At 35.2% G+C, this 25590-nt stretch overlaps 1 protein-coding gene across 11 annotated transcripts in view; it reads right to left on the reverse strand.

Moving 5' to 3' along the window:
- FOXP2 (forkhead box P2) overlaps positions 1–25590 on the reverse strand; it is a 407335-nt gene that overhangs the window by 108713 nt on the left and 273032 nt on the right. For all 11 annotated transcript variants that reach the window (XM_050324245.1, XM_050324243.1, XM_050324237.1 and 8 more), the window contains one exon: positions 12003–12092. In XM_050324245.1, coding sequence (XP_050180202.1) covers positions 12003–12092 — 90 coding nt within the window. Of the gene's footprint in view, positions 1–12002; positions 12093–25590 lie in introns of those variants that run through there.

Consider the following 25590-nt stretch of genomic DNA (forward strand, 5'->3'; position numbering starts at 1 on the left):
TAAAATTAGCAATTATACCTAATTTTAATACAGTGTTTCATGCCTGCTTTCACCAACTTAATAGTAGATGATAGACTGATACATCAAAAGAACAGAACCTACTTTAAGAACTGTGTTTTTTTAAATACTCCCTTCACTTCTACAGAGGGCAGTCTTTTTCTCCTTTTTATTTACTGTATGTTACTTGAATGGGAACTGAAGATATAAAATTTGGAAGATCCTTTTCTCTTCCTTACAATTGGAAAGACACTGCAGTCCTGTATCTAGGATCAAGAATCTAAAAATCTGGGCTTCAGTGCCTGCATGGTTGAAGTAGTAACATAACTATAAACTAACAGAAGAGCTATATAGCTGCTTCCAATGGAACTGAAGTATTATCTTTCCCTTTTTGAAGAGCATACTTTCATATCATGATACATGTTGAGCATCTGATTGACTCTGTGGTGTTAGAAAGTGGTTAGGTAGCCTGAAATTGTTTGAGGGTTTAACTATTTTTCTTGAGCTTGATCAGATTAATCCAATCTTTTCAACACAATGCAGAGTAATTATAGTTAGCAAAATGCACACTGCATCATCCTGATGTCAGTATTGTATCACAAAGCAAATTGTTCCTTAAGAGGTTGACCAGGAAAGGTTAGATATTTTTAGGGCTTTTAGTCTTCAAAGTACAACTAGAAGTAGTTGTGAGAAGTCCAATGGACGATGATTTGCTGGTGGAACCAGCATGTTCACTTGGATGGCCAAAAGCAAGTCATCAGGAATTAAAATATGTTAAAATCCACTTCTGGATAGTGCTTGAAAAGACAGAAGAACCAAATAGTAATTTAGCCTATTGGGCTGCCTTTACAGTGGTCAATATTCAGTGCCCAGGGAGAACAACCACAGTGACATAAAAACATAGAGACGAGTTCCAGAGCTTGGATATATATTGCTTGAAAACCTATATCATCCTTTCAGTTTAATTTCGTGTCTTACTCCATGAAGTGCAAGAGAACAACTACATCCTGTGAACCCTCAGTACTTGTAGTTGTAGCTAAAAGGCAACTCTACAGCCATAAAATACAAAAGATGAACTGCTAGAGATGGAGGGATAATAAAAGAGCAGAGATACCTTAGGATCTGTATGGATCATATCTCCTTCTCCTTTACCCACTATTATTCAAAACTTGAGCCGGTGGATTTTTGTATTCCCTGAAAAGTGTAAATAATGTATACCTATACCTTGTACTCACACAGTTGGGCATGAAATACACTCAGAGATGTAGGAGTATAAACTAGCTGCCTGCTGTTCAGTCCCACTTCAATAGGTACGTCAATGATGCATGTCTCTGTGGGCCTCTGTGGTTCTTTTGCCTCCTTGCACTCTGTTAGTGGTGCCCAAACGCACTGTATGCTCTCTGGGTATCTGACTCGCATTAAAATTGTGTACAGTTAATAATACAAGAAGACCCAAATCTCTAACATAAAGCTGTTCATAACTACTAAGAAGAATAAAATAAAAGTTTCATCCTAACAATGAGATCAATACTGAGGATGAAATCTATTGCATTTTAAGTTTAAAAACAGTGGGTGTTTGATCGTGGGCTGCTAGTCAAGCCAAGTGTCTAGATAAAACAATTCCTCATTGTTTTTTCTCTATGAGAGGAAGCACACTAACTATGATTCCAAAAAGCATATTCTTCTTATGTAAAACAAACTGAAAATTAATAATTAATAATAACACAAAAAATGTTGATACGTAATGAAATGAAAATCACAACAATAAATGTCCCAGAATGAAAAGAGGAAGAACAACTTATTCACCATTTTTGTGGCACCGCTCTAAAGGCTCTGTGGTTTTGGTGTAATCACCAAGGGAAAAACAAGGACAATATAAAATGATCTGCCAGTTAAAACTAAGTTTTTCAAAACCTTTTTAGAATTTCTGTTGACAGTTTTACAGACGAAAAGAAGTGACTTAAGCAGCAACGATTCTTCCATGAAATAGGATTCTGTTTGTGAGTTCATCCTAAAATCTTTGACATTCACAGAGGTTTAACTGAGAACCAATTTCTGTGTAAATCATGTATCAACAACTCTGATACATTTAGATCCCACCTTAAGTACAAGAAGAGGTGCAATTCTGCTATCAGTAAAAGTAGAGTTTTAAAAAAGCTGAATGATTCCACACATACCAAAAGCATTATCAAATAATTTTGTGAGTTTTCATTAAACCAGAACTTATTTTAAAGATGATGCCATTACTGTATTCAAACCTTTCCCAAAGCACTTCCTGTTACTTCTCTCTTACTATACTTACTTATATTAAAAAAAAAAATCCAAAAAATCAAATGAAATTTGATAAATATCTTATACTGACAGTCCAAGTCCTATAATCAATTGGCAGGTTTTAATATTTCAATTTATCTTGACAATGTTACCAAAGTCCCAGAGGATTAGGAAATCAGTCTTAATAGCTGCTGTTAAACAGTACTATTTCTGGAAGTATTTCAGGACACTGTTAGTTACAAATATTAAGGTTGATACAATAGCACTTATGTTTGTTAACTGCAAATATTCTAAAGAATCATACTCAAATTCATAATTATTTGTTTCTAGGGGTATTAGGTGGAGTATTACAGTACAAACTGTACCACCCCTGTCTAATTACAATGATTGAATACTCACTCAAAGAACTGTAAGCAAGTATTCTCTACCCAGAAATAAAACCCAAACCAGAACAAAACAAAACATTTTCCTAGACTAAACTACTTTGCAAGATGCTAAATTACCATGACTTTTCTTAATGTGGAAAAGAGGCCCCTCTCTTAATCTTGACTCTGAGACTTATTGGGTCAGATTATATGCCAGGCCCTAAAATGGTTACAATAACAATGATGTCATAAGTGGGCTGTTAGACAAATTCACTTTATTTTCAGGCAGTGTGAGACAACCATCTCAACACTATAAACACTCTAAACCATTATGAAAGTAGGTATTTTTGGAAGAAAAAATATTTTAAAAATTGGTGGTGTTTTTTAAAAATAAATTCTGATTCTTGTTTCATTTGCTGTGAAAAGCAAATTAGTTTTGGAATTAAAGCCTTCCTACTAAAGATATCCATATTTATTAAGTCAGCGGTATTTCTTACAAGTCTTACTGATAATTATGAAGTCAATACATCTTTGTATCCAATAGCCTGAAAAAATGCAGACTATATAAAATTATGTGAAAGCTACAGCTACCTGGATTATGCTTATAGAAATCACTATCTTTTGTAGTAATGTAAGTGAGGACTAAAATAACCAAAATGGTCATACACTGAAAGTGAATTTAAATAGATGAAATACTGTGAACTTACTATGGTACCTATATTTTACTATATGCCAGTTAGTATAGAGTCTTCAGTGTTCTCTATTCATGAAACAGGCCATGAAGACAATAAAATTAACTTTTGAAAAAAATAATAAACTATCATGTTCTTTAAGGTATTTCATGTAAATTTTATAATTTCAAGAAGGCATTAAAATCCCTTTAAAACAATCTGTTGATATGATGCACCATGTTCATTGAATGATCAGCACACTATTCTCTTCCTTTTTCATTTAGATGATGGACATAAGACTAAGGAAAAAAAATTTCTAAGTTCGTCAACACATGACCATGTTTTTTCCTGTATTTTTTAATATTTATTAGAATTTGCTTTTTAAATTACATTTTTGAAAGACATCTAGCTTATACAACAGCCCAGCCCTACTCACCCGTTTTCTTTTCCATGGGTAAAGCACATGACCCCTGTTATTACAGAAGGATTGTAGTTTGGCATTTTTTCTTGCTCACCAGGAGTATGGGTTAAGTCCTTACTAATCAAGAGATATTTTTTTGTATATGCCAACATCAATCACCATTTGCATCTAAATTTCCATTATTAACTCCCCTTCAGATACTATGCTCTCAAACTGAAGCTATTCATGGTATCCCACCCTGTTCCTAAAACAGAAACATACACTGTTTTGCCTATGACTTCACACAGCATATTCTATTAGGAAATATTTTACTTTAATTTGGTAATTTGATTTTTCATAAGCATCCAGCCCATAGCTATGTGTGCAATACAGTACAGCTGCATCAATTTAGAAATCACTTTTACAAGCACAGAGTTGATTTTTGATTTTTTTTTTCTGACGTTGGGTTACTACATTCACTCTCCTCAATACTGTGGAGGCTGTCTTTCCTATAAGACTGAAAGTATATTTATTGAATAAATGGATTTACTATGAACACTTGAGGGAAAATCTCATTCTTCATACTTCAGGTTCTTGGTATGATCCTTGAAGCATACTGATGTTGCTGACACACTTTACAGTTCCCTTTGTACATTTATTATTATGCGATTGCTTTTCAAAGCTTCACATAATCAAGTAGTAAAGCACTGAAGTAGTGTTTAGTAAATTTTTTACCATTAATTCTATTTCATAACACCTTCATCTGTTTGTCTGAAGAAAAGCACATTAGGAGCATAAGAAGGTATAAAAAGACTTAGAATATCAAAGTGGCAATTGCTGGACAATCCCCTTTCACAACAAGACGGTTTGTTATGCTTTTCCACTGTACTGTGTGACTGCTTTTTCAGCAGCACACATAGTAAAGCTTTTCTTCTATAGCATTACTGTGAACTGTACCATCATTTGGATTATTTTAACAGTTTTTAATAAAATTTTGCATGTATACATTCCAAGTGAAGGCAAACTGAAATTAACACCCATGTTGATCTTGGCATACTTTCAGATTCCTGATTAGCCTGCTCCTCACACCCCCAGTAAAGTCAGCCTGCTTGGTAAAGCAAGCTGGACAATTATGACACAAACTACAAAATGTCTAACAATTAGAAAACGTCAAGTAAAGAATTCAATTCACAAACAAAAAGTAATCTGAAAAGTATGGGAAGTAATCTGCTCAAGGAATGCCTTGAATGGCCATGAAGAAAGACTGAATTTTCATGTGCAAAGTTGCATACGCTGCTATTGACTGAAGAACCTTCATTATTTAGTCACAGAACTTTGGTTTTGTAAGAAAATTTCCTTGACTTTTATAATTGCCTGATGAAATGAAAAACCTTCTGGCTTGAAAAAAACAGAGACTTTCCTTAATAATAAATTAACTAGATACAATTTTTAAAAATCCACACCCATCTAGAGTATTCACAGAATATTTTGTCAAGTTGCTTTTCCTGCTTTGGTAATTTCTAAATCAACGTACACTAATGCGTTTTTCAAATTCAAGAGTATCAGGAGACTCTTGCATGAGTGGTGAGATCCTAAACTGGCACAATTAGGGCCCTGCCTGGGAGCGACTCTTTAATACAGCTGCACACTGAGTGGTGAACCATTCACACATTCCCTCTCAGCTCTTCACAAGCTTTTCTGGGCAATGAGCCAGCTGGTAAGAGAATCAGGCTGATCGGACCTGTTGCAAGAGCCTGGAGAAGTGGCTCAAAGAAACCTACACTTCCCAGCATTGCAGTGGAACCACTCACACAGCCCAAAGAGGAGCAATCGCAACCATGCGTGCTGGTTGCACCAGGAGGGCTACCAGGGACAGAGCTTTCAAGCTGCTCAAACAAGGCAAATAAACTTCTCAGTAGTGCTTGGAGATTCCCATAGTTCAGTATATAAAATCCAGACCACTTATCCCATTCACAGCACTGTTTCCTGGTGTCAGGCAGGCTGCACATTCTACCATGAGGGAAAAATGAGTCTGCCGGTTTGCCGTGTAAAAGCTGCTGTGAAAAGACCAAGGCATTCTCTCTGAAGGATTGCCTTTCTAAATCTGGGTGAAGCAGTGTGTGTTCTCCCTTCCCTCCCAATCCTCTAGAAGTACTAGAATCAACAAGAGAGGTCCCATCATTTGATGTGATAGTGATATAGGGGACAATTCCTGGACAGTCACAGTAATAGAGCAGCACATCAGACTCTGCACAGATATTTGCTTAAATTAAACTGCATCCTGAAATCCCTGATCACACAATAATACTAATTAGTATTCTGCATATTCAATACCTGTAAACAGAACTTGCATAATATCACTATAACTTCTGCTAGAAGTTGCTAGTAAATATTTTGCCATGTATTACAAAGATCATACATAAGATTAGCTGTATTATTTTCTATCCCTGAAAATTACAATAAAAGATAACACCTCAACATGACTGATATAAACTTTAAATTACAAAGGAAACCATATTACTAGTGACACTTTCTTAATAGATGTACTTTTTTAATACTGGAGTTTTCAAGAGTAAAATGTGATTTAGAGTAAATCTGTTAATGAAAGACTTTACAGTGAATGGGATGTGATGCAAAATATGGGTTTTCATGAGTAAAAGGGGTTATCAAAGACAGGACAGAAGTCTTGGGAGTAGACTTCTATCTCTATAAATAAGACTTCCCAGTAAGTTTATAATACTGACACTTCCATCGTCAATAAAGAAAAAAAATCCAAGTTTTTTTCTTTATTACTGTTTTTATCTCTCTACCTCAATGGAACTCCTGTTTTCTACACTATGTAAGCTTGAACATGCCTATTTCTCCTTTCCCTTCCCCCTACACCTTACCTAAAAATAACTCCTTGCCTTCTCTCCATCTCTTGGTGTTAACCTTCTCTTTAGAGTGGGTATCACTGATGCAAATTTCTGCACCTTAGAGGATAACTGCATATTCTTCCTAACAGACTTATGAGGGAAAATGGGACTTACGATTTTCAGGCAGCTATCCTCCAAATTTAATTTACCCCAAGCCTCAATATTTGCTTATATGTAGGCCACATATTTCCTCCAGAATTATACTCAAGAGGGAGAAAGACTGTTTATCACTCCATATTAAGCATTTGGATCTTTCTAAATCAGTGCTTTCTACCATGTACAAAATCCTCCTACTTCTTACGCTTAGCAGCATCCATTAGATAAACAGAAATATGTAACACACGGTTTTTGGAAAGACAGTTTTAGAACAGATTTATTTCTATTTTTGTTGAATGTAATGCAAAGAAAACTCTCTAAGTTACATCCATAACAATTTTTTTGCTGTTTTTAAAATCGGAATTTTTTTACTGACATTACACATGCATGGTTGAAGTCTATGTACATTAAATTGGAGGATATAATTTAAAAGCAGTGGGACTTGCTTCTTTTTTTCCACATTCTCTATTTCTTATCTCTCATCAGCTCCTTAGATATGTTAAAGAAAGTAACTAAAAATTACAATATAAATTATATGTTTACTTATTTATTATATGAAATTAATTTTAAATTCAGACCCATATCAATATCCAAAGGGAGATGACCAAACTAGAAGAGAGTAAAGCAAGGAGAGTAAGTTAAAAGAGACTATGAATATCTTTTCATCCTAAATTTTCATGCCAATTTTTGGCATTTTTAATATCTTTAAAAACAAGAGGTCCTTCTGATACTATGCACTAATGCAATAAACATTAAGTAATTAAGTGTATACTTACTTTTCCCAAATTTTACCAAATGATTACACTTCAGTGAAGTGCTCATGCTAAATAAACAAAGCTTACCATAACAACTCAACACTCCATACAGCGTGATATTTATACAACAGGCTTGGTACACACTGAGCTTAACCCTTTGATTCCAGGAGTCATGATTTCATGACATGCCATCCTCTTACAGAATGCATTAGTATGATGTTGAAACAAATCTCCTAGCTTGAAGGAAAAAAACCCTAACCAATTCATGGGGCAGAAGATAATTACCTATTTATTCTAATTGAAGTCTGATTGTATGAAAATAAGCTACTGCTCTAGTAGTAGCTTACTTAGAGACATTACAGGGAATAGAAATATATAGGCTTTTCATAGCTCTTAGAGCAAACATGTAAAATCACAACTAGGCGTCCAAATCACTATGCTATGCAGACAACAACAGTATGTGTATCATGGACAGATTAGTCTAAGCATCGATTGCCTACCTGAAAGGGAAATAATTGCAATGCTGTACACAAACACCCTTCTATGGCAGAAAATTGACAGCATTTGCCTTTGGGTTATTCTTGTGTTCTGCAAGGTTCTTGAAGTACCACAAGTTTCACTCATGACTGTAAATGTAACACGAAAATAACGCTTCCATTTTAAAACTCAAGCTAGATGACAACGGGTTCTTCAGTGGCCACAAGGACAGTGACTTTCTGCTCTAGGAGAATGATCTACAGGTTCTAAGAGCCAAATTGACATTTTACCAGTTATGCCTAATATGGAAATTTGGTGATAAGGAGAAAAATCCTTGAAAGCGATCAGATGAACACTATCACAGATTCTTCGCGAAAGAAAAATATTCTGAAACAAAAAACAGTACTTCAAAAATCTTAACCTTACTACTGCAATGTTTTGCTGGATGCACAGTAAAGAAGTAAATGCTATTATCTCATCATATGCAGGTTAATATTATCCTCAGCTCTCATCACAAACTCTCTGTAGCTATTTTGCAATATGTCATTAATCAATGTATGTACTGATTGGATCCATTCAATTGGTGCATCAGTGTAATGAATGGCAAATATAAACATGTTTCAAATACATTTATTCGGATATCTATATATGAAAGTAAAATCACTACCACAATTGGTACTCAAGCTTGTCAAAAAGGATGTTTTTCTTCTTCTGTTTTACATAAGACATGCTAATGGTTACGCCATCTGCAGTGTGAAACCCAGACAAATGTAAATCAAAGTAATAGTAGATCAAGACAAGTGTCTATTTAAAACTGTAGTTTTTGCAGGTATTCTGTTAACTCGCGATCTAAATATAAACCTCCTGTCCCTGAATATATAGGATAACTACTAGATAAGGGTAACTTTTGCATCAGAAACTAAAACAAAAACATTTTCCACTACATTACACCTTTATAGTAGATCACATAGTTAGCAGTAAATTTATAAAGGCTTTCTGTGAGAATACAAAAGATAAATTATTCTAGGAAAATCCCAGCAGTTCCTCTAAAACCACCCCCTCTGTAAAGCACAGTAGAACATGACGACTTACCCAACACCCTTTTTTTGCAAAGTTGAGGACACAAATTTGAAGGTTTCTTCAATCAGCTTTCAACTTGCTGATTAGCTAGTAGGTGCTGTAAGTCACTAAAATACTTGACGCATTATGGAATAACAGAGAGAGAACATACATAAAAGCATCATATGCTACTTCCCTCCCCACCAAAAAAAAAAGATGGTCACTAAAATAAGTACTGTGTTTTTTTCCCCTCTTTGGCATGTGGAACAATAGAGTGGTTTACATTAAAATACAGGGCACAAGAGATGCAATGGCAAGGCTTACCTAATACACAAATTTGCCAGCAGATGTGCGAGCTAGTTTTAAAACTTCTATTACATTTTTACAAGATTTATAAATCTGTTCTAATATATCTCCAGTTGCCACATTAGTAAATTGCTCTGAAATAGAGGAAATTAGATACACACTAATTTTAAAGTACTGTAAAATATTGGGAGATGTCTGTTTTCTTAAGCACAAACACAAGTACAAGTATTTTTCATCTTATAAACCTCTATTTTTGTCTTATAAACCTTATACACATTTGCAATTCCTACTGCCAGAATATTTTGGCTAAAGCTGCCATTAAATTTGGCACAGTAAATCAATATGGCTCTACAACTTTATGACCCATATTACAGTATTTGGTCAAACAGGAAACATGCTCAAAACATAAATTTCCACCAAATAATGAATAATGAACAGTAAAAGACAGAAATAGAAGTGCTCCAAGGACTCATTTTCAAAACCTTTATACATCCTTTTCACTAAAGAACAAAACTAAAATGGAATTCATGCTCATACCTGAATTTACATGGTATTTGATACATAAACCAAAGTCTGGGAGCAAATTCCATTTCCTTCTCCTTTAAAAATAAACCAAAGAAGTGTTCAAGGCCAACAAGAGGCACTGTGCATACACTGATAACAGAAGAATAATTTGGAAACATGAGCAGTAATCTACGCTTTAGAGAGTATGTAACAATTCTGAAAATAAAATTATTTTCTTTATTTTCTTCCTCATGAGTGTGACTCATGAGATGCTGACTCCGCCTGGGAAACAAGTGATGCAGCACATCTCTACAATACACCAATCCATGGCATTTAAAGGCATTAGGCCAAGGTTAGTGCTTTGGGAGCATGAAAGCACAAGGTTCCCTCTCCTCATCTCATCATCCTCTGGGTTCTATGTGTCACTGCCTTTTGTTTCCAAACATGGTTTTCTATCCTTTCATCAATGCCTACCACAAACAGTGCACCCCCAGACTTCTTTAGTCTTGAAAACGAGGTTTAAGAATGGGTGGAGAATGTGAACAGAGAAGTCTGTAGCTCCTGAACTGCTCTGGTTTACAAGGTATAGGATTCAAGTAAGATCACTGGGGAATATATACTGGGAAAACAACACTATTTTTGCCTGTTTCATATACTTAGTGTTTTGTGTAATCCAGAGATATGATATAGGGCAAGATGGATCTCGTACACTTCTGGTACAGCCAATGTTATCTTTCAGAACAAGGAGGTGGCAGAATAAACTACTTTCACAGTATTTATTAAATCAACCATTTCCACTATTCAACCAATTCAAGATCAACAATTCTGCTTCTAAAAACTTTAAAAAACTACATAGTTCATAAACTCCTGCTTTTATGGCTACTCTTCTTGAGTGCCTTTAGTGTAGAAGATATTTGATACAAAGCAAAGTCAAGGGTGAAGAGTGGAAAGTTGAGAAGGTCCTGGGACTCAGCCTCTGGACTGGACTAAAACTACAGTATACCAGGATGCCAACACAAGATGTTTTCATTTTTTCCACTTTATTTAGTCATATTCCTAAGTTCTTGTTTGGTTCTGAGCAAATAAATACAAATTTAGAAGTATATTTGAAGAAAGCTGATCAGGAATGTGGAACTGTTTGCTGGGCCCAACATTGCTCCACGAAGTTTTACAAAGAAAAGGAGACAATGTGAATAACATACAAAAAGTGCACAAGTGAACGGATTTCACAACATCTCCCTGGTGGAGAAAAAGATAAATTCTAGTGCCTGAAGTCCTCCATTATGCACAAAAAAACCCTAAAAATGAGATAAAAAAATCCTGCTCCATCAGAAAACAGGGGAAGACCCAGGAGAATAAGGGCTCACCCAGAAAAATAGATGTGAGGAAGAGAATGATAGGATTTTTTTAATTTTCTGAACAAAATAGAACTGTCTGCAACAAAATGTAATTCAGCAGTTAAACACTCATATTTGGCCTATATGCAAGAGAGAACAAGTTTTGTCAGCAGAATGCAATTTCATATGGAACTCTCAATTAGAAATAAATGAGTTAATACCACAGAAAAGTGTCACTCAGATAAAATTTTCCCAGACTAAACTCTCTTTATATTTTTACTAATAATGCATTTTAAATAATTATTCAGTAACAGAACTTCTATTCTATTTTGAACACAATCTGAAGCCCAACAACGTCTTAGTGTAAAACTCAATGACATATATTTTTTTCTAAAATGTCAGAAGCAGCCCTTCCATAATTTCATGTAGTTGTGTTGTTAAGTTTCTGAGCACTCCTCTGTTTGCTACAGATATAGTACCAAGTAATTATTAAGGTGCTTTTTTCCCCCCAAGACACTGTTTTACTCTTATTCTTAACACATTTTTACAATTTAATCCATGTATGTATAAAAGTCACATACCAATTCTGTTATGTGTCCATAAAGAATTAATGTATACCACAGCAACTGAACTGAATCTTAGACCTTTTAAGCATCTATAGTCACAAAAGGCCTTTGTAACCTATAGTGGATTTTTTCTGTGAAGTCAGCAGCAAGAAGCCCGTAACCTCCAGTATGTGAATAAGCACATGCATAGTATTACAGTACAGGAATTGGCACACATCCCTTATGTGTGAGCAAGCACTCTTCCCTGAGATTAAGGCCCCAAAATCAAGGATTCTTTACTAACCTGCAGCGGTCTCTGTTTCTCACTGCCCTTAGGAGATTTCAGTCCACTTGTCTGTTGCTGTAAAAGCAGCTGCCTTGCTGCCTGGAGTGCCTAAAAGTAAAAAAAAAAAAAAAAAAAAAGGTAAATAAATTTGACTAGCTCCTAGAAAGAAATGAGTTACTCATTGCTAATGTTAGGTAAAAGTCCAAGTGAACAAACATAATTCCCCTCCTATTTGATTTGTATTTGCTAGATTTCAGACTTCAGGGTTTTTTTTTTTTACTTAAAACATTAAAAAAAATATTCTGAAAGTACATATATAAGACTTCCCTAGAATATATGGATGTACATGAAATCCTGCAGGAAATAAAGTTAATTTGTTTGAAGTGCTTGAAGAGGAAAAATCATAAACTGCATCAATAGCCTCATTTCCACAAGGAACTTGTCTTTGAGTGTTCAACTAAAATGCCCACTCCCTTGCAAATTATCATTCAATTTGCATTTTCATATTACAATTTGAAGTAAAAGCAAGTAGACTTCAAGTGTTACCAGAAGCTGTAATTAAATTTGACAAATCAACATCAGATTATCTTGAAAGTGAATTAATAAGGATATTCATTGAAGATTAAAAACACTTTTTGTACTTACAATTCAAGGAGAAACCTCTCATTTGATAAAAAAAGAGTGCAGTTTTAATGCCAAATAAAAATGAGTGGTTTTAATTTGCATTCTTAGGAAAACCAGAGAACAAAGAAATTACTGCTCAACCAACCAGATCGGGCTCAGGGATGACAGTATCCCAATCAAAATAGATGATGTTTTCATTTATTTTACATTTTCATTACAATTCAGCAAAATACAGTTAAACATATGAAATGTAAACAAACATTCCACTTACCCAAAGAATGCTGATCTATACTATTTTTCGCCTTTAAAATTATTTTTAAATGTCAAATGTTATAAAGTAGTATTTACTTATAAATAAAAAAATATTCAAAATATTTCCACTGAAACTACCTGGAGAACTCATTTTATTCCCCTTTAAAAAAATCAACTCAGTAAATAGCAGTTACAGCTTTACAATACATCACAGTATTATCTATGTTTTTAAAACCCACTGTAGATGGAATATACTGCAATAAATGCCATTTGATCAATGTTCCCTAAAATAATAAAGATTCTCAACTGATAAAGAAAGGTACTATTTTGATTAGACTCAAATGAGCTGGTTTTTAAGATAGTTTCTAGTATCCATGACAACAGTTGCTTTGACAAGATGTGCATATGGCATTACACTGCCAGCTGGTGTGAACAATGTTTGAACTACTGCATTGAGATGCTGAGCAAACAGAAAAAGTTGCCACGTCTTAACCCTCAGGGAAGGCAGTCATCCCCTGATCAATTATGAAAAGACAGAGAGAGGGCTGCTACAGTCTGGCTCCAAGCAAGTTTTCTGAGAAGGCAGGCAGACATAGAAAACCAAAGTAAACAAAGTGAATGCACTAGCACCATCTCCTAACAACATTGATTCATCTCCCCATAGAAGGCTCTGGTACAAAGTTTGCAGAACAGACTTTTAACATTTGAAGACATTCCCACAACAATCCCCGTATTGTTTCATCAAATTCTCAAGTAATTACAGGTCAGCTTTACAAAGACTATACATTTCTTGGAACCTAAGCAATGAGACGCACAGAACTCCACCAAAAATAAACAAAAGTTAGCATATTTCAAAGTGCACTTGAAATATTTTGTTACCAAGGAACCACTGGATGCACTCTTTCTTATGTGAATAGCATGATTTCTCCTGCACTCCCAGTTCTTGAGCAGATCCTAAAGGCCAATCCTCCTTTGCCTGAGATCAGACATAAATATATTATTGATTTCAGGGGCACCAGGATTTGGTCCCAATGTCTTTCAGTTGTTTAAGCACAAACACAGATAAAAGGCAGGAACAGAAGATCTGTGGCAAATTTATAATCTTTCTCAATCTTCAGAGCTCTCTGAACTACTGCACTCCTGAATTATGGGAGACTGTAGAGGAAAACCAACCTCACTGCTTGGTGTAATACTGCCAGAAGAACCAGAGAAGAGATCTGGAGTTACAGCAAATGGAAAAAACCCATAATAATAATAATTTTTTCATTTCTGGTAGTCACAGAAAATTCACCAAATGGCCTTAATCTGGAAAAGAAATTGTAATGATATAATGCTGGTGTATACTTGCAAATAAGTGGAACACTTGGTAAGTTGTTTCAGTGTCCAAATCTTCCTTAGCAGCAAAGCCCTCTCATGTCAATACAATAAAACAAGCAAGCAGGCATCTGGTAAAGCTGCACATTTTCAGTACTTGAAAATTAGAGAATTATAGTCTGCTGTAGCTTAGACTTAAGCTAGACAGTACAATTTCAAATTGTGAAGCAGCATACTCCCGTGGAATCAGACTAAGAAAGCATGACTTCCTACAGCTAACTACAAAAAGAGTCACACTTCATGAAAAAGCAAGGCAGCACAACAGGATATGCTTGCATAAAAGGCTCTACTACTTAAACTATTTTGATTCATATGTGCTGGTTGGGATATCTCTAAAGGAGTAAAGGCTTATCTTTTAATACAGAATGTCTTATAAATGATGACTACCTGAATACTTCAGTGATCTTATTGTGGCAGTTTAGATTATTGTAAACACAGGAGATAGAAGAAGAACAGAAAACAATTTCAAGAGATCAGAGATGATTTAAAACTCATAAGGAGAAATCACTGTCAGCCTTTGTTCTTAGAGAAGTCATCATATGGTACTTTTTCTCCCATTGTGCTGCTTAACTTTACATTTTGCTACTCAGTAAACAACCTCCCAGAAACACACTGTTAATTTCAAAGCATTATTACTGACATTATTCATAACTGAAGATTATGAAATTATAAAACATTAGTTCTACTAATTCATTTGCTGCTATTAAATCTTAGCAAATATATCGATAACTTGAAAATATCTTTCAAAATTCATAAACATCTAAACTTCAAGTAAACACACATCCTATGTATCATTTATAAAATTCTACGAACTAATTTGATAATAACTCTTGGTTTAAAACCAATATAATTAAGAAGCTTATAAATCTGGCAGATCAAAATTACGTTGAGTCCTACCTCAAGTTAAGAGAAGCAGGAACAGACTGTAAGGCAGTCAAAATCATATCTAATTTCCAATAACATTTGTTTCAAATTTAGCAGGCACTTTTCCTTAATTAAGTTATCTAAATTAGTAAAACTATACCAAAAAAAAGTCAATGTAGACAAAAGCAATAAAAAGAACTGAGGATTAGAAATTATTTTAATAACACAAATGAAAATCATTATAATGCTCTAAGTAATGGCTCTATAAGCAGGAAATTTGGGCATATGGTTTCCAGAACTCACTGTGTCTTCTAGTAAAATATTTATTGGGAACACTACTTCTTAATATTTACTGTGCAGCTTTGGCATGGCTAAAATGTAAGCAGAACAAAAATAAAATTAATTGCATATAACTTACCCTATTAAAGTTGATAAATTGCGGTAGATTTTGCACTTTGTTGGTAATAATACTATGAGATATAACTTGCTTTTTTATTCTAAACCCTTTTATTTAATATAAGCATGACTTTAAATTATTTTTAAGGTTTTATCATTTTAATAAAGTGAAAGTTGTCACTAGAAGAAGGTAAACATTACTTTGGTTTTTCATAAGTAAATATATGTGTATTTTTAGGAAACAGATGTCACTCATATCTTTCCTTTAAAATCAGGAATGTTTAACCTATCAGCCTGTTGCATTTGAGACATTAAAATGAAAAATGACATCTACACCCATTAATATCGTCAATGTATAAACAGCACAGCGTGACACATTCTTGAGAGCTGAAGGCTACAAAATCTCTCTGAAACATAAATAACAAAGCACTCAGAAGGATATTTGATGTTGATATTCATCTCTGAGAAAAACACTGCTGCCTAGGCTTCTTATGAAAATAGATGCAGCCCAAATGGATCTCCTGTAATTGGTTTCAGATAGCGAGGTCAAAAGAAATATGATACAAGAAACTATTATGTGGAACAGGCGAAACAAGAATGTTTATACAGGCACTCCCTATTTATACTGACAAGAGGTGTATACTTTGCAGATAACCAGAACCAAAAACTTGCCAGAAGACAACCAGATTCTTTTCTTTTTCTAACTCCAAATCCCTCCTTTATTTTTTCAAATGACTGCATACTCTAACATTCCTGCTGAACGTCAAGTAAGTTTCTGAACATAAAATAAGTTTCCAAATGGCTGAATATGTCAAAGGAGAGTCATCTCGCTGGTAGCACTATGCAACCGAAACGTATCAAGATGCTAAGCTGGATTTAAGGCCAAGGACTGTTCTGCACTGGTTGAATAACAAGTTAACCAAATGATTAGATAGCTACATTTATTATAAAAGCCACTTCAGGAGAACCTATGCCCTTTTAAAACTTGCCAGGGACTCTTTCTCAGGCTGGCTTCCAAAAAGAAGCCCAGAATTACGCACAGTTGTATGAAATCCTCCCTAACAGCATTTAAATGATACTGCTAAACCTTTGTCTCTCACTGGCTGTATTTGTCCAGAAAGTTCTCTAATGAATGTCACAGTCAGCCAACATGGCAGCTTATAATCTTTCCAAATGGAGTAGCAAAGCATTTAGCACTATTCAAAGAATCTCAAATTTAAGATGATCCAACTCTTTTCCAACAACAGTCTCTCCAGGAGACTAAACAGGGAAGGCAAACTCCCATTTTCCTCAGTGAACAACACTCTTTTTTTTAAGTCACACAAAGAAAATTGAGGACAAATGTGCCACACTGGAAATGCCACAAACTCAAGGAAATTCTGTATGTAACCGAAATCCAAGCCACATAACCTGCCTAAAAAATTATTAGTGTTTTCCTACAGAAGTAGAAAGGACTAGGTAGCTAAGGCTGTTGGCACCCATCTCAAGGAATATACTTTCTAAGAAAACTAGATGGTCACGAAGAATGATTTCACTCATTAACCCATCATCAAAGCATGCCAAGTAAAAAGATTTGTCTGTCTTCTGCATCTAGATTAGCAGCTGCAGACAACCACGATTTTCTATGTGCACAATCTCAGCAGCTAAGCTGCAGGGTGCCCCACTGCCTTGCCTAGTAGTAGAACACAAACTTGGAAGAGACCAAAATGTTTGAAACTATACTAGGCTCAAGAAGAAGAAGAAGCAGTATTCTTGGACAGTGCATTACAATCCCAAGTACTCCTACCATGTCTGCTAGATAAGAGGACAAAAAGTAGTAGTGGCCACTGAGTGTAGTACTCTACAGAGCAGGATTAAGTGAACATTGAATATGTTTGAAAACATTTACTACATTGACACTACAGAAATTTGAGCAAATGATTGCCTGGTCCCTGGATCCCCAGGTTGCTCAGCTTTCCAAGGCTGGGAAAATTCTGTGTTTGTCCGGGACAGCAACTTTGTGTCCAGGGAATTTCAAGATAAAAAGGCAGAACGCTTTGAGGATTAGGTGGAAAGTGGAGAAAGCTGTTCTGGATCCAAGTTTAACTTAAATACTTACATTCCTCAAGTGCTTCATCTCAGAAACATAAGAATATCTCTGGATCTGGCCCTCATTTCCTTGGACTAAAAGCACTTTGTTGTTTTTTTTGGTTGGTTGGTTGTTTTGGGGCGGGGTTGATGGTATGTGTGTGTTTTGTTTTCTTAGGTTGATACTGCCAGTTTCAGCACACTGAGGCTCTGATTTTGATTCAGATTTGTGGTTTTCCCTGCAACACAAACAACACTAGAAGAAGTGATCCTCAATCTACCTGAGCCTCTTTTCTGCCCTGATGTTATCTAGGATTAATTCACAACTGAAGAGAAAAAGTAACAGTAATAAACTGATGAATGCAACATGAAGTCTCATAATGCTGTTTAATAAAAGGAAATTAATCACATAATTGTCATAAACCTATTTTCAAACAGCAATCTATCAGAGAGAAATTATGCATCTGTAGTTATTGACCTTTCATTTTACCATGACTGATTTGTAATTAGACTAGTTTTGTGAAAAATAATAGTTAATTACCAGATTTTTTTCACTCTAATTGTTTTGGTAATTTTTTTTTTGTTCAGTGTCCTACTTTTTCCCCATGTGAAGGATGCTAAATAAATAAAGGGCACTAATAACTTAGCAGTTTACATATTTCATTTTATAAAGCAAATTTAGCTTCCCTCTCTATAACCCAGTTTAACGGATTCTATACACTGTTTCAAAAACAACTCTTTCATTTTCTGTGCCCATTATTTAGCTGACCAAGAACTAGAAACCAAACACCCATAACAGTGATTTGCTTTGATTCCTGGCAGCATTAGCAGAACTCTTCCCTGTAGACATCAGTCTGTATTGGTTATCAGGGCTACATGTCAGACCAGGCATAACACAGTCCATGACAGCAAACCCAGATGTTTTTTCCAAAGCTCGGACCAGCTGAAGAATGGAAATGCCAAGGGTTAGGAGAGATGGGGGCCCACAACACCAGAGTTGCACTCCAACATAACAATCTCCTTCCTTTCATCCCACACTCCTGAAATTAACTTTCCTTTGGTAAACACATGAGCAGGCAATCTACTCTACTTCATTCCTACTACTTATATTATGTAGTGGCTAATTGAATTTATTCAATGAAACAAAACCAGTGCAAACACAACATACCAGCAACAGAAGCTCACTAATGTCCTGACACTGCTATATTCTTCTATGTGGTGTGATTTTTAAAAAGTTGGGACATGTAATAGCTAAACAGAAGAGCCAATCTCTTAGTTTTACATGAACACAATGTGGTAATGGTGGCATGTGCCAGTTTTCCACATGAAAACTGGTATGACCTATTTCTAAAGCAAAGTGCTAACAGATATTTAAAAGCTATTTAAGGTTTCAGAGAAAGAAGAACTATCAATACAACTACCCCATGTGTGAATCCAGAAACAAAAAATCCTTACAATTATTTTATGTTTATATAATATTATGCACATACAGTAGGAAGTGTACATATTTTTTGTTTGAAAGGACTTGGTAAAAAAAAGACCTTTTTTCAACCCTGTTCATTGTAGACATTCCCTTATTTGAAGCGAAGCCTACTTTCAATTAAAGCAGTCTGAAACAAAGTTGTGTTGGCTTAAGTGGAATAACAGATGACTTGATAATTTATAAATAGGAAAGGAACTGATGCAAATGGAAGCAAGAGTAGTCCCATTTGTACTAAGATCAAAAGTGAGAGCAAATTTGAGGGGAAAGAAACACAGTATCAAGAGAAGTAGTGTACCTGCTAGGAGGCTGTTAGAAGGTAACTGTTTTAACTGATAGAATTCTGAAAGGAAATTTAAAAATTAAAGACAGTGAACTCATCATGGAGATTATTAATCAAATTATTAACAAAAATCATCATCAATATATAAACTAAACCAAAAAGTGAGGCAGATACAAACCAGAAGGAAACATTCACTCAAACACTTTGTTCTAGTCAACAGCAAGTTTCCCAGAATAGAACCTCAACTTTGAGAGAACAGATGTGAAGACTGTTAGTTAAGTAATACAGAGAGGTAAAATAAGAGGGAAAGTACAAATGCCAAAACAATATTTACAATAAAATAACCTTAACCACTTAGAAGGCAGAAATAAACATATCTACCTTTACATTTTATATTCAATTAATACTATTCAGCACTCACTGGTAAAGGAGTGCTGACGCAAAGGTATCAGAAGCACATATTCCTCATCCGGATACCCGCCCTACAAGCTAGAAACCAAAACTATCCATCAAGATTGTGGATCTACATGGTACCAAAATAATTACAAATAAATTCACAGTAATTATATTAATCAAACTCTCTTAGCCAATACAAATGTGAGAAAATACATATCTCTTGATGAGTCACTGATTGAAAGATCTCCACATATTTGAATGACAAAAATTTGATTTACCACTGCCCTTACAAACCCATATCCAGATAAAAAAGTGAGAAAGGAATGAAAGGAATATTATCATGGTCATATCAGTCTTTTACTGTAGGTGAAGAAAGTACAAAAGCTGAAAAAGAAACTTTCCAATGGAAGGAGTAGTGGAGTAGTACAATAAATTGTGTCCAAACTGCAAAACCTTTGTCACTAAACCTATTCAAGAAACATTGCATGGAACAGTTAAGAGCAGTGTTTCTGCTCTGGGACACAGAAGACCTTTAGAAGCATCTTCCAGACTTACTTTATTTGATGGTGTGGTTCCTCTGAAAGCATGCCAAGTTCGGATTACTGTGATGTCTAACACCTTGCTACATTTCAAATAACACCATGTTCTCATAAACTGAATATCATGAAGCTTCAGCATGCTTTGTTTCCATGGTGAGCTAACAGCAGAGGACCGGCAAGCCCTGCATATACAGAGTTGCTCTTTTGAATTTTTCTGACCTTACATGACCACTTTTGTGTTTATGAGACTATTCTTGAAATTTTGGACTGGACCAAGAAATAGTGTATACAGAACAGAAGATGGCTTAGAAATAAGTGCTCTGTGCCCTAACTGCAGTCAGAACCATCTGGGTAGGCTTCATGTGTCCTCACCACCAAATATGGGCACAACAGTAGCAGAAAAAAGATTTTCTTGTTACAGTTTTTACTAGAAGCAATAGAGACATTGCTGAAATAGGGGAGCTAAGAAGATAAGAGAAAAATAAGGCAAGAAAGAGGGTCTAAAGGATGCTTGATCAGCTTAAGTCAAGCATCTCCACAAATAAAGAAAGCAAAACCAAATTGACTCATTATTATAATTTGTGAGATTAAATCTAAAGATACAATACCAAAACTTACAAAACATATTTTACAACTTGATTTCAGTCATGTTTTTAATGAAATAGTTTGATCAAAAGTCACTACGTGATCACAGCCTTGTTGAGAGTTGAGCCTCTTCACTCAACTTTAAAAATCAGTCTTTATTGATAAAGTTAAATCCGCTGAACTGAAATCCTACTGAGTACATTCTTATTTTTCCTTATGGATATTATTGTGATGCTTTCTAAAACTTAAGCTTGGATAAGGAATTCCAGGTACATAATCAATGCAAGAATAATTAGGGGAAGAAATAATAAACAGGAATGCAAGTGGGCAATATAAAACCAGCCATTTTATTTGCAATCTTTCAAGGTTTTTGATAAGCCATCTTTTAGAGACAGAAGCTGAGTTTGGTATGGAGTTAAAAAAAAAAACCAAACCAGTACAAACTGTGACATGAGATCAAGATGTAAATTATGCAAATAAACAGCCCATTTCTAGACACAAAATTTATCAATGGTGGTATTAGGCAATAGTTCTGAGTGTGCTGATCACAAAGGTCTGATCTAAACTCTTTGAAATAATTCTGAAGCACTAAATTCTGCTTCTAAGTGTGGACTGTGGGACTCCAGAGGAACCTCTGTAGCATGATCACATATGTATATATATGTGTGAAGTAACACATGCATTCACACACATAAAACCAAATACCATTTTTTCTTGCAGGAAATGTTTCTATTCTGTGTAAAAGTCAACAAAGTTAGCACTGGTTAGCTCTGCATCTCTCCGAAAGAAACTTGTAGTCTACTCTGGACTGCTTGAATTACTAAAATTTCAGCTTTCCTCTCAGTCTGCTTATATACCTTTCAACTCTTTTGGTGCGTTTTATGACGATCTAGCAGGCATGATCCAACAGGCAGACCTCTGTCTCTGAAGAATCCCAATCTTCAGGTTCTTGCTGTAGTTGGCAAATGAATTGTATGTTTTGAAGGGTAGCCTTAACAGTCCATGAAGACAGCACTACTGAGAGAGTATTCTCCACTTTGGGGACTTTTAAGAGTGAAGATTAGAAAAAGAGTGAAATGACAAAGAGCTTTAATTTTAAGCTAAAATGTAAGTGAAGACAGACAGGCAAATGTCCTCAGGCTCTTCATCCTAGTTTCAGCTCTTGTGAGGAGATCTAGTAGGGAGTATATTCTTTATGATTAGAAACTCGCAGGGATGAAAAAAAAAAATACCTGAAGCTATTAAAAATGTTTTGCAGAAGAGGAATAGAGAGATATTTTGCAATTCCCAGGGCATTTAGGTGCTGGAGAACCGATAGCTACTGTGTGAGGAATTCCCAAGTAGTATACATGAGCAATGCAACAGGTTAGGCATTTGAATTAAAAGGTAGATGTTTCTATCACACTTCATCAAGCTCACCCAGGAAAAAATTATCCTTATTATACTACCTTGGCAACTACATTAATCTTCCTTACTAGCAAACTAATCAAGGAATTATAAATATGCTCAGGGGCATTATCATCTTCAGATACATTTGTAAAAGCGGACACACCCAGTTATGTTGGTGCCAAACATATGTAATATTTCACATCAGTTAAAGCTTCTTCTGGCATCAGGCTGTAAAAATTTTCTCTGAACCATGTAGCACATACTACATAATCACTATCACTGTAGCATACACATAAAACCCCCACTGGTAACCTAGATGTATGATCAAAATAAACTAAAATTTAAGTTTAGATATAAATTTTACTCCTTATATTCTTTCAACTACACTTGTTTTACATAAATCAAAATTTGAAATTCAGCTTTTATTTTTTAAGTCCTTACCATGTCATCAACTTACTACGGTCTAAGATCAGATGCTAGTCTTCTCTTCTAAAGACACTCCTCTTCACACATCACACAGAGTTCAGATTTCAGATGTCCTGGAATTATTTTCCAGATTCTCCTTTCTACAATACCTTCTTATTTTCTTCTTGTTACATTTTAAACCTCAGCAAATTGTAACTATATTGCCTTTTAATTTAATTGATGAGGCAGAATGCTCTGTATCTTCTCTATGAACATTCATCTATGTTTTCTTCCTAGATCATCACTTCTTCATGCAATGACTTGCAAATTGCACAAGAAACACGGATTAATTCCTGTCTAGGTATTTCAATATCATCATAGCCTTACAATGTACAGTAAATTTTAAATTTTTTAAAAATTTTATTTCATCTATTAGAGATGTATTTTTTATTTTGCAGGACAAAATGAGATAATTTCAAAATCAGATAATTTCAGTTCTGAGATTTGGGAAAAAATATATGACAAACATCATAGTAGTAAAGTATTTTTAGTTGAAAGGCCTTGCCTTTTATGAGAAAGCCTTCTGGATAATATCTATTAGTCTGCTACAATTCCCAGGGCTCTTCTTGTGCCATAGGACAGTGGACTGAAGAATAAAAATAGGAGAGAAACTATTTTATGTGAGGACTTTGGGATGGCTTTGAAATACTTTCTGGAGCACAGTTTACGGCATAAGGCTTATGCTGCTACTTGAAGAAAGAGCTGTGGCCAGCAGGTGAAACAATCTTTGATTTTAGATGAATGTCAGAGGTTCTTGCCCTCTTCTGCAGCAATCCCCAGGTTCATCAATAACGCTAAGACATGAACGCTGCAAGCACTTTCATGTGTAGAGTTACAGAAAAATATAGGGAGTGTATTATTAAAAAAGGTATCATGACAATATCACTTTTACCTATTCTCTTAGGCTTCACCTACACTGAGAAACTGGAGAGTGCCTGAGAATCTGAATTTCGCACTGGCAAGATGTGAGTACAGCTCTGGGCATGCATTTTTACCTGTGCTACCCCAAACTCCCCTGAGCAATGCCCAGGCACAACTCTGCAGTCCAACTTTTCCAAGGACCAGTTTCACTAGGCAATTGGGTGAAGCCATGTTAATTTTGGGGACTAAAATGCTTATTAGCTCAGGTGAGTCTCACCCTGTGTCAGCTGCTCAGTTTAGCATCCAGGAACCATTTTTTCAATTTACTGGTGAAGATCACGGCTATGTGCTCAACAGAGTTGCACCACATGTTGTTTTAGAGCCTCTCTTGGCAGAAGTAGTCAGGTTGTAACTTTGGGATGGTTTGTGAAAGTGTCAAAGGACCTCGATTTCATAGCTCAACAGGCTGGAAAAACAAATTGTTGTCAGAAACAACAGCATACACTCCAGGAGGCAAGAAGGAGAAATAGGGGGTGAGTACAAGACATCTTTAATTTTGACCTGTTGCATTTTGAACCTCCCATAGTGTGTTTTAAGCTGATGAGTTTTAAGTACCAGTTTTATATGGACACCTCATGTATCTGGGGTGAGCTTTACTTCTGAAAGTCAAAATTCTGACAACAGTCACTGTTTTATGAAAAGTCTTAATTTCTTTCACCGAAGAAGCAAGGGGAAAAAAACCCAAAAGCATTTGTTTCCAGAGTTACCAACAATCAAAGCCACAAAAATAGTACTATATAATCATTTCTGTAAATTCCAATACAGTTGATGGTATTTTTCACCTTCATGTTTAGGCACTTAAGACCGAGAATTCAGAGTTATGTAATTTGACAAAATCTATAGAGAAAGTAATTTCCAGAGCCCATGTTAGTCACCAGCTTCAAGAGTGCCCCAACTCTCAATGCTAGGAACGAGCCTCCTCTGCTACTGGTAAAGAAGCAAGCAGGCTATTCAGCAAAGTTGGCTTGGATTCTGGCAAAAAAATGACAGGGAGCATTGCAGAGGCTTTAGTGTATCACCAGTGGCTAAAAAATGTCTCATTTGCCCAGAAACAAGAGATGAGAATAAAAATGTCTAACTTCAAGCATTTAAGGGTATTTTTAAAGTTAAAACTATTTTTATTTGTTTGTTTTAAGGATACTATAAAACTGAGAAATTTCAGGAAGAGGATACTATGCAAATGAAAAGCTCTAGGAATTTCTTTAAAGATAATGTAACTATCCCTGGCATTTTCCTTTAGATTTTTCTGCATCAAAGCTTGGTAAAATTCTGGTTAGAGGTTTCATGTCTTTCTTTAGAATAACACAGAGAAAAGTTGAAAGCAGAAAGACTACACGGACTAGAACTGTACATTAAAGGTAATTTTAAAAATTCTTTTACAAGTACAGAGACTAGCACCAAAATAAAAACAATGGAAGTAATGTTGAAGACTGATAAAATTTCTTCCAGACTAGACGGCATTAAAAAAGACTCACATAGTAATCAGAGTATAACAATCAGGCCAGCACAGTATCATTGAGAATACATATTCTAGGGACTAGAGATGATTATGCTACTCAAGAAAATAAATTAATTTTACTTAAGCTGTCTTACTTAATCTTCAAGGCAAGTGTTTCTTTGACTAGTCTGACACAGTTTAAGTAGTATAGATAGTGCCTCCTTTACAACAAGCAGTGGTAGACCATAACTACAAAGTGAGCCCTTTCCCTGACCTAATAGGCATCATCCTTTGAAATTTGGAAACGTGGAATTCACTCCATCTTTTATATCATCTTGCAAGACAAGATATATCATGAGCCCCGTTTAAATTTATTTACATTGTGAATTAATAGTACTCCAAAGCAGACATTTGGCAACGAAGCCTAAGTTCAAAAAAAACCCCATAAGATACCTGCAGGGATTTTTACCTTTACTAGTCAAAATAATTGTTGAAAGAAGTGATTTCTGAAATTTTGCCAAATGCAAGTGGTA

The sequence above is a fragment of the Myiozetetes cayanensis genome, unplaced genomic scaffold (assembly GCF_022539395.1).
Source record: "Myiozetetes cayanensis isolate MyiCay16 unplaced genomic scaffold, myiCay2020 scf3, whole genome shotgun sequence".
In the NCBI taxonomy this organism is placed as follows: domain Eukaryota; kingdom Metazoa; phylum Chordata; class Aves; order Passeriformes; family Tyrannidae; genus Myiozetetes; species Myiozetetes cayanensis.